The following is an 11,174-nucleotide window of genomic DNA, read 5'->3' on the forward strand; positions in this document are numbered from 1 at the left end:
TAATTATTAACTTTATAAAGCGCTGAGTATTAAGTTGGGGATATTTAAGTATGAGAGAATAATACTCAGGCATATTGTTACATAAATCTTTACCACATAGACTGATATGTTTTTCTTTACTAAATAAACTTTTTTTTCTAAATGTTCCCTATGAATCTGTACTATGTTCAATAGTTATAAGTAGGTATTGTAATAAATATAGTAAAATGAAAATATTGTTACAAAGACAATGGTATAAGCAGAAGAAAATAAACATAGCTATATGCTATAGGACAGTTTTCTAAGTTATTCCGTCCCTATTATAACCTTTGTGTCCGTGCAAATGGCCTTGTTATGCTTAGAATGTGGAAAATGGAAAGAATTTTGTTTGTCTGGCTTGGGGCTAGGCAGTACTGGTCAACCTGTAGCAGCAGATTTCCCAAGCTAATGTATTGATGGGATGGTTGGCAGTATTCAGTCTGCTGCAGACTGCCACCTAGTGTTCCAATTAAAGAAGCAGTTTCATACTTGCATACGGTAGGTAAAATAAAATACCAAATAATGCAATTTAAACTGAACCTTCAGAATAAATCAGCTAAAACAAAGGCATTCAAAATTATATGTTTTGTTTTCTCTAGAAAGCAGATACAGCTTAATTAGAAAAGCCTGTCATCTGTCAGAATGGCGCAAAAGAGGAGACTTGATTTATCACTTTGCAGGTATTTCTTTTAACTCATCTAGAATGTATTTAGGTGATTTAAAATGGAAAATGCAGTTAGAAAAAAACCCCATTGACTATCAACAGTAAGCTTAAAAATATCAGTTTATCTGAAATGAATGGTTCTGTGTGTAAATGGCAGCTGTGAAAGCGAAGGCAACAAGACTTAAAACTAACGTTTAAGTCCAAATGCAGTGTATGTGATCTCTAGCAAGCAATGCGGAGCCCACAGATTAAAGCCTATTTGCCACAGTGAATTGGACCTTTACTATTTTTAGTAGAGCAATACAATGCATTATAGTTTGTTGTCCTGCGGAACAGTGCAGTTAACTGGAAGAGGTGGGACATAAGAATGTATGGCACCGTACCAACACGTGAGATATACTGCTAATGCAAACAACCGCATGTGAACATGTGAGCATACTAAAATGTTATTCAGATGAGCAAACCACATTGAACAGAACAAGATTAAAAATAGATCTATGAGCCAGATTGTCATGAATAGCAAAATACTGTACATACCACATTGTCAGACATGGTGTAATCTATAATTTTCAGCACTAGTCTTGTAATGTAACCAGTTTTGTCCTGGTGGGTATAAACAGGGCCAAACTTATGCTAAACACAGGGTTGGACTGGCCCACTGGAGGAATTGAAAGTATTACCCTGTCAAATACCCTTAATATTAGATTTTAGTGCCTTACAGAAAGCCAATGTGCCAGGAAACTTGTGAACCCCCTGTCTTACTTCCTCTGGTGGGTCCCAGGTCCTGTTTTGACAGACTAAAACACACCTAAAAAATTGATACCATTTTGTACGATGTACAGTCATAAAAATTTTAAAGCAAAAATTGAAAAGTAGATTGTGCTGTTGGAGGCAGTGTGTGGTGTGATGTATGTACTGGAATCATTTTCAACTTTACAAATCATCAAGCAAAAAAGAGAGATGATTTTGTGTATGCAGAACTATTTTTAAATTGTACAGACCACCAAATATTTTACAAAAAGGCCCATGGACACATCTCACTATCTCCTGTACCCAATCACACCTTCAGTTGTTTAGCAGCACAAATTTCTAGAGGTGCCGGTATCACACCTTCAGTTGTTTAGCAGCACAAATTTCTAGAGGTGCCGGTATCACAATTTATATATTTTGATACTTGGTTCTGCCCATTTACAGGGCTAACCTAGGAAGCAGTCTCATGGTAACATTTAATTTTGTTATATGTTGATGATAACTGGCAGAATTGGTTTTACTATAGTAGAAGGATAATTAGTCTAGCTTCTCCAAAACTGATCCATTACTTTTAGATAGTCAGATACATTTTGGTGCAAAGCAATTTATTTAGTTAGTTAGAAATTCAGCTGCTGGTGCTAGTCCCAGAGCACTTTCATCCCTCTATAAACCACGCAATGAAACACTCACAATGGCAGTACTTTAGGGTAAAAAGTTTGCAAACCACCTGGTGGATATGGTATGTGTGATAATGTGTATATATATATATATCACACCTTCAGTTGTTTAGCAGCACAAATTTCTAGAGGTGCCGGTATCACAATTTATATATTTTGATACTTGGTTCTGCCCATTTACAGGGCTAACCTAGGAAGCAGTCTCATGGTAACATTTAATTTTGTTATATGTTGATGATAACTGGCAGAATTGGTTTTACTATAGTAGAAGGATAATTAGTCTAGCTTCTCCAAAACTGATCCATTACTTTTAGATAGTCAGATACATTTTGGTGCAAAGCAATTTATTTAGTTAGTTAGAAATTCAGCTGCTGGTGCTAGTCCCAGAGCACTTTCATCCCTCTATAAACCACGCAATGAAACACTCACAATGGCAGTACTTTAGGGTAAAAAGTTTGCAAACCACCTGGTGGATATGGTATGTGTGATAATGTGTATATATATATATATCACTTTGTACAGCAATATTTCAATAACAAAAACATTGGGATTTTACCTTGTAGTTCTAGTGTATATGGTGCTTTATATTTGTATAGTGACAAAGATATAATTGTGTTATTGAAAGGTGTAATTCTAAAATAGGATATATTATTTTACTACGTTGCCTGTCTGACTAGTGGAAAAGACCCTCAAAACAAATGAGTTAAACAGCCTCCATGACAAAAAACTGCTGGCTTTAAAACAGAGTGAATGCATTCTACAATACACACAAACATAACATTCTGGACTGAAAACACTCAATTGTGTATTTTCAGTCCTGTTTTTAGAAACAATTGTGCATTTATGAGTACAACCAGTGCATAGATGACGCAAACCTTAAAAAGCAGGTGATAAAACCATACCTGACAACTCATATGTCAAAGAACTTGCACTGAAACCATTGTTCAGTGTCCTAAAAACTCTGGTCTAAGAGATGGTTTTACCACCACTCTTAGCTTGGTCTCTCATAACCCTATAGCCAAAAAAATGTACTTATTGGGCAGCATGTGGGCTCAGGGGTTAGCATTCTGGCCTTTGTCAGCGCTAGGTCCTAGGTTTGAATACCAGCCAGGACACTATCTGTATGGAGTTTGCAGGTTCTCATTGTGTCTGTGTGGGTTTCCTCCGGGTACTCTGGTTTCCTCCCAAAACCATGCAGTTAGGTTAATTGGCTTCCCCCTAAAAAATTGACCTAGATGACATATGACTATAGTAGGGACATTAGATTGTGAGCTCCTTTGAGGGTCAGTTAGTGACATGACTATGTACAGTGCTGTGTAATATGATGGTGCTATATAAATACTGTGTAATAATAATACCTTGGAGGATCAAGGTTACCTTTATAGTTTCATATGGGTGATATTTTTACTGATCTGGTGCTTCACAGTTTCTGAAAAAGCACAATAAACTGCATAAAAGCAGTGTTCTCTGAGCAGCAATATGACACTACTTTTCCAGGTTTTTGAAAAATATCAAAAAAGTTAACTACCTGGGGAAAAATGTCATTTCCTTAATGTCCTTGAAAAAACCCCAGCGTTTAAGTATTCAATGTAGTTGAATACGTAAGGGGCTCCAGATTACCGCATGGCGTCCTTTGGGCAGGACTCCTTACCTGGTCTCTGCAATTTACCACACATACAAACTAACCACACACTTGAAGTATCTGGATTAACTAAATAAATTTTAGGGTAATTTTTTATGATAGCCTATGCTGGGTTTACATATCTGAAGAAAAACTTTTTTTTCATATGTTACCTCATAGCCCACAAAGAAATCAACCCTACAGACAAAAGGTTAATTCACACATGGCTCCATACCCTGGGGTTCTTGTTTACCTAATGGTGGTGATTTTTACTGTTATGTTATTGTTACCCAGCTTCAGCAAAACATCAGCTCAATAAAGTATTATCGTAATTTGTATCCTCTAACTAATCAAAAAATCAATTTTCCTGCAAAGTTGCCAACTAAATTCCTAATGTTTCTTGCACAGAAGGCCAAATAATTCTGGACATTCACATTTTGATTGAGTAGCAGAATTGTGAGCGTGGTCACATCCTGGTAATAAATTCTACATATCTGGGGGGAACAAGACAACAAGGGGCCCCCACATTTTGCAGGGTAATAGGATAAGGGGGCCCCAACAAGATGAGATTACACAGATAAAAAGCCCATGTTCTGGTGTATTCATAACAAGGGGCAAGAAGGATACAGTGTTGTTATCTGAAAAATATTACAGACAAAGCCAGTCACCAAATAGGAAGGTTCCTGGCAGGCTGGTTCTGGAATTGTAACAAATGAATTAACAACCTTCATGTATTTGATATCTCTGTGTAAAATATGTATGGAAGAATCAGATTTTGAAAACATTTTCGCTGTCATTTAAGGTATAAATAGATCTTTGCTTTAAAATAAAAACATTATATTATTTATTTAACATATTTTTGCATGAAATAACTAAACATTAGTAAATTATCTTGCTTATCCTATTTTGAAGATAAGCAAGATATTAAATGTAAAAACTGTAAAATTTAGATCGGTAACCATAGGTGTTTAGTATGTTGTTAATGAAGTTGTTCCAAACCATGCTATACCATGGAGATATAGCCTATAAACATTGCATTCGATTCTATGAGGTCTGTTTATAAAACAATCAATGTGACATTCACTGGAACTTTTATTCCCTGGTGGAGAATCAATTACTGGCATCAAAACACATAGGAATTTTTTAGTAAATGCCTTATAAATAGACCTCTGTATAGAGTCCCAGTCACGGCACTAGCTGTCCCTCAAAGGAGCTCACAATATAATGCTCCTACCATAGTCATAATCTAAGGGCAATTTTTTTGGGGAAGCCAGTTAACCTAACAGCATGATTTTGGAATGTGGGAGGAAACCCATGCAAACACAAGGAGAACCTACAAACTCCATGCAGATAGTGTCCTGAAAGGCCAGAGTGCTAACCCCTGAGCTACCGTGTATAATCCTGCCTAATATACTTCCACCTTTCTTAAAACCATCAAAACAATGAAACTAATGCGACTGATAGAACAGGGATGTGTTGGTGAATAGAATGCGTTTTAAAGGGGAAATTAATGCAAAAAAAAATGTACGGAAAATGCTGAACCGCACAGAAGAGGAAAAAAGTGCCTATAACATGTTTTACAGACGTTATTTAGTTTTGTTGATGTTTTGCTAATAATTCTGACTGTGTTCCTTTAGATTTTTTTTTTATAATTTTGGATCTCATATGTATCTAAAAAAGAAGCCCTGCTGTAATATGTCTCTGCATGTTCTCATTTTATCATGTCAGGGTTGTAATTGGGTTCCTAGCTGTTTCGATATTTGCATAGTGGGGTATTAGTGTAAGTGCCTTTATTATAATATTGCATTGAGTGTGAGGGACAGCTGGACTTGCACATCACAGAGCCGGATATAGTCAGCACAGTAACCATGACAACCACATGTTGTTGCAGCTCGGCCCCAGCCTCCTGGAGGAAGAGAATACATGTAGGTCGCCATGGATACGAATTGCCATGGTCTAGACGGCGGAAGTGCGGGCCGTAGCTATAGGCCGGGATATGGCGGCTTCTGTGTTATTCTGTGCAGTATGGAGTACGGCTGTCCTATTATCTGAGGTCGGGGCAGAGGGAGGAGAGTTCAGTCCGGGACAGTCTGCGGCCTCCCTGCCTCTGGGTGCAGCTGCAGCAGAGAGGAGGTAGGAAGCCGGGCTGGGGACGTGGCAGTCATTGCTTTCACATGCACCATGAGAACTGGATTCTACTTTACATAATAATGTCAGGGTGTTCTCACTGTTATAAATAACAGGCCGTGCATAGGGTGGCCCTTTATTCTGCTATATAGTGCTTGCACTTCTGTGATCGCTGCTAAAGGGTTTTGGGTGCCATTAGGAATGAATGACGCTGCAGTGCACTAATGCATTCTATTGCAGCTTGTAAACAATTCAAGTGTGATTTTTATAGGTTGTGATGTATATACATATGTTATATGGGTGGATCATGTCATAGGTCTTACATTCTAGTAGTTTTCTTAGTACCAGATAGTACAACTACTGCCAAGGCTGGGGAGAAGAACGCCAGCGATATATTCTATGAGACTTCCATAGCAGGAGCTGGACTACCCCGCACCAAGAAATATATTACATTTCAGTTATACTCCCCTATCCATGCTCTATCTATATTTATATATATATATATATACGCTCCTTTCATCTCTTTTCTGGACTACTGCAACCTCCTCCTCCCCCTTGCAGTTGCTCCCCTATTTACCGTGGCCGGCGTTGATACTTCTGCCGCTGCGGTAAATTGGGAAAGCGCCCAAAGGTAAGTCCCTCTCCTCCACAATGTATATGGAGGAGAGGGATTTCACTTCAGGGGGTGTTCCCTGGTGGTGGGTGGAGCCATTAGGGCGAGTCTGACCTAGTGTGCTCCCGGCCGCCCCATAAATAGCCTAGTGGCCATAAAACATTGCCGACCCCTGCTCTAACCCAACTCTCCTCTACAATCTATTATGAATGCTGCAGCCAGACTCATCCATCTTTCCCACTGCTCCTCTTCTGCTTCCCATTTCACCTTAGAATCAAATTCAAGCTCCTGTGTTTTGCCTTGAAATCCCTCCACAGTTCCTGTCCCATTTACCTTTCTGACCTAGAAAAAAAAAAATCCCCCCTAGCCGCTCTATCCGCACCTCCAATGACCTGCTAATGACTTCCTCACTCATAGCCTACTCACATGCGTGACTGCAAGACTTCTAGAGCTGCCCCAACTCTCTGGAATGGTCTCCCTCATCCTATTCGGCTTGCTCCTACTTTCTGCTTATTTAAAAGAGAACTCAAAACCCATTTTTTGAAACTCGCCTACCCATCTTCTTCTGTCTCTTAAAACCCTCACTACTTCCCACCACTCCATATGTACGCTCCTTATGTGTGAGACTTCCTCCACCTTCTAGATTGTAAGATCTTCTATATTCATCTGTCATTTGCAACCCCTATTTAATGTACAGCGCTGTGTAATATGTTGGCGCTATATAAATTCTGTTTTAATAATAATAATAATATTAATCCAGTGATGCAACACCTGTGGATGGCACCAACATCTTTTTCTCATAATTGTCATCTATCCTGCACATGCATAAACATCTTTTTACCCCTGCAAAAACTGTAAACTAATTGAGTGACACGTGTGCATCTCAGTGTCCTTTGTACAGAAGATTGTGAGCAGGAAAGTAGAACCATGCTTAGCATACATTCCTAGTATGTCTCTTCTGTAATAAAATCTCTGCCTGGCAACACACCCTTTTTGCTTAAAGTAGAATTTAAAGAGGAAGTAAACTCAAACCTCACCCAAAACAAAAAAAATGCACTTACCTTCAGTCCCGCAGAGCAGTTGATCGGTCCGGAGGTCTCTTCCATCGGTCCCGCGTCGTCCAGGTATTCGTCTTTGGGCCAGTGAGCCAGGTGGCGCCATCTTCTCTTCTTCTTCCGGGTTCTTCTTCCTACGTCACTTGACAATCGCGATCGTGTGACAAAGTTCGGGAAAAAACTTGCTGATCTTACTGCGCGTGCATGAGATCGACAAATATTTTTCCCTTTTGACGAAAGGTCTTCTTATGCGCATGCGCAGGATGTTTGGGCATGCGCAGAAGGAGCACCCAAGAGCCTCCCGGGATGCGTGATGTAGGTATCCTGGGACGCTCTGCGCTCCCTTTTATTCTCGATCTTCTCCAGTCCTGGAGAGCTTTAGTAAATCAGGTCCACTGCGTATCTTTTTTTTTTGTGTGTGTGTGTCACATGCACTTTTTTGTTGCACATTAGTGTTTAATTTTGCAAACCCAGGTTTTGTTAAGGTGGAGTGTCAAAATAATGGCTTGTTTGGATAGTTTACTCTTCTCTATTTCATTATATTCTGTATGATACAATAGTTCCTGTTGTACTTCCATGAATGAAATGTTTGCCCCTTCATTGTAAAATTGTCCATGTATTTTTTATTTAGGTATCTGTTATATGATGTGAATCCTCCAGAAGGGTTTAATCTACGCAGAGATGTCTATATTCGTATGGCCTCGCTTATAAAGACATTAAGAAAAAGCTCAGACTGGGTTTTGGTTTTGCCTCCCTGGGGGCGGCTTTACCACTGGCAGAGTCCTGACATCCACCAAGTACGCATTCCCTGGGCTGAATTCTTTGATCTTGACAGCCTCAACAAAAATATCCCTGTGATCGAATATGAAGATTTCCTAGCTGGTAAGTCCTAATTAAACGTGACTATTTCACAGAAATCAATGAGTATATAAAACATCTTTATTCAAGACTTTTAAATAAGTTGCATTTGACCTTCTCAGCCTGGGATTGTCACTGAAAATGACAGAAGAGATACAACAGCAACCATGCCCTGCACATTAATTATGAGTATGAAAGTGGGGGGTCTTGCGCTGAAGTTCAATATACCATACTTCACAGTTAGCACCATGATAATACCATTGTACATTTTGTTTTGCCTTAGTTCCTATTTTTCTATTTGTACCTGCCATATGCTGTCCCCCACACACTCAACTCTGTTGTCCAGCTTTGGTCCAGTTTAGAAACACCCAGCACCCCACAACCCAGGGCATCATTTGCTGGGGATTCACTATGCTGGTGACCTGCACAGTTTTCCTTTCCAGGAAAAAAATTTAAGACAATCTGCTGCTTTAAAAAATTGAATCAGATTTGAACATTTATTGGCAAATACAGTGATACCTTGGCTAATGAAGATAATAAGTTCCGGAATCACAAACGAAACTATAATACAGCTCACCACAGCTGCAGCTTGCTATTGCACATTCACAAATGCGATAGTGGAGTCAATCTTCATTAACCGAGGCCGAAACTCACTGGAAGAAAAATCTTTGTTAGCCGAAAAGTTCATTAGCAGGGTCACTCCATAGCCGAGGTATCACTGTAACAGTAATAAAAAATTGGCTTAATTAGCTTTTTGGTTATGTGGCTGTACACTCGTGAATACTTTGGGGTGTATTTATATATCAGACGTTATATTCACTGCAGGTGTATCTTTCTGATTTATATGTTTTAAATTACAGTGATTAATTCATCTGCAATAAATGTTTGGTGAATTTTACATTCAGTAAATTACAAATAAACTCCTATATATTGGAGTTCTTTTCTCAAATACTTAAATACCACAAAGCTCATTGAATAGCAATCCAAATTTTACAAGATTTCAATTGTTTTCATAGATTGTGAAGTCTGGTCTTAAGCACCCTCTTATGGTCGTTGCTTACATTGCATCTTTTGCGTTGTAGTTATTGATTAAACAAACAGAAAGGAAACCTTTCTTCCTCACAAGACAGTTTAATAAATTACAAGTATTATTCATTTTGGGGAGGATAATATAATCTGTAAAAAATGTCTCCAAATTAATTGTATTTGTATGTGGATTGCTTTGTGTTTGTCCACATTATAATGTTGCTTGGATCACACAAGTTGAATGCAAACAAAAGACTGTTTGCAATTCCCTGGACCTGTAATGACAAACTTCATAGCACAGAGAAATGTAAAAAAAAAAAAGAAAATGTATCTGCAGGTTTTAATTCACCAAGCTATAATGATCATTATATGGTATTACGACTTTCAGAATTGAGAGTCAATGAACGCTTCAAAAAACAGTCACATGGCTGAAAATTATAATTCCTGTGTCAGATATCACATGTGGTACAGTTTTGGTGGATTGAGCATAATGTGCTTCCAACTTTGTTATATGTATTACAGTATCATCATATAATTTCATGTCAATGGAAGCTGAATCCTCCACCACTATTTATCTCTTCTGCCATTTTAGCCCTGTAGGCTGGATGAAGTAGGAGGATCTTGCAGTGCTTTATCCTAACCTGAGCCTGATACCCAGGGGTGCATGGTGTTTTCAATGTTGCAGCTGAAGTGATACTTCTACCTTACCACCAAAGGAAAGTTTTATACTCACAGAACTAGGGGTTCTTCCAGATATTTTTCTTCCACATAGCTTTGTCACTGGCCATTGAAGGTTAATAATATCAATTTCTCTACTTTCCACTTCTTTATTATACCATGCTTATCAAAGCCTTTTTATTTTTAAAAGCCTAAAATGATTCTTCTGATACATATTTCAGCTCAAGGAAATCTCCTGTAAGGATTAGTACATGTAGAGTGGAGGAAAATTTACTAAAGGGTTGCTTTTATCTCTGTTTCCTCCTAGTTTACACCATCTTTTTTTCACCTCAAATTGCTTTTACATTCTTTAATTATACCTGGCCCTTATACTTATTTCAGAGCTATAGGCAAAAAATGGAGGGAGAAGGAAGCTATTAGTGAACCCTGTAATGCTCGTAAATGTCCTGCACTTGAAATGTCTATTGTCTCAGGGGTGAAGCACTACTATTACTGTAACTATTTTCACGTTACACAAACCCACAAATATGCTGGGGGAACATCAAAGTTCAATCCAGATAAACTGGCTTATAAATGCGTGTTATTCATGTTACATGTTGGCACTCTCTGTCCCTTTCTTTACATCACCTAAACTGTAGCATTTGTTTCACTTACAGAATCGGGAGGACCATTTATTGACCAGGTGTACGTTCTGCAAGGCTATGCTGAAGGATGGAAAGAAGGCACTTGGGAGGAAAAAGTGGATCGGAGACCTTGCATTGATAAACTTATGTACTCTGAGGATAAGAGTGGCTATTACAGGTACATTGCCTAATACATATGGCATTCTTCACCCACTTTAAAATATAGTAAAGGTCACAGCGTAATAAATATTAACTGCACCTGAAGGTAATATTGACTATTCAATTTGACAGCTGATGTCTCACTAAAACCTAAGACCCTATTGCATCACCCTATTAGTCACTCATACCATAATTCTTGAGTTACCGTATTTTTTGCCATATAAGACGCACTTTTTCTTCCCCAAAACTGGGGGGGAAAAGTTAGTGCGTCCTATACGACAAATGTGTTAAAAAAAATAATTAAA

General features: G+C 38.5%; 1 protein-coding gene across 1 annotated transcript in view; it reads left to right on the top strand.

Moving 5' to 3' along the window:
* The first annotated feature begins 5,659 nt into the window (after positions 1 to 5,659).
* The window catches only part of POFUT2 (protein O-fucosyltransferase 2), an 11,813-nt gene continuing 6,298 nt past the window's right edge, over positions 5,660 to 11,174 (top strand). Inside the window, exons 1-3 of the mRNA XM_072418603.1 lie at positions 5,660 to 5,863; positions 8,157 to 8,407; positions 10,744 to 10,888. Coding sequence (XP_072274704.1) covers positions 5,727 to 5,863; positions 8,157 to 8,407; positions 10,744 to 10,888 — 533 coding nt within the window. The 5' untranslated portion in view covers positions 5,660 to 5,726. The remainder of the gene's footprint in view (positions 5,864 to 8,156; positions 8,408 to 10,743; positions 10,889 to 11,174) is intronic.

The sequence above is a fragment of the Pyxicephalus adspersus genome, chromosome 7 (genome assembly GCF_032062135.1).
Source record: "Pyxicephalus adspersus chromosome 7, UCB_Pads_2.0, whole genome shotgun sequence".
NCBI classification, from domain to species: domain Eukaryota; kingdom Metazoa; phylum Chordata; class Amphibia; order Anura; family Pyxicephalidae; genus Pyxicephalus; species Pyxicephalus adspersus.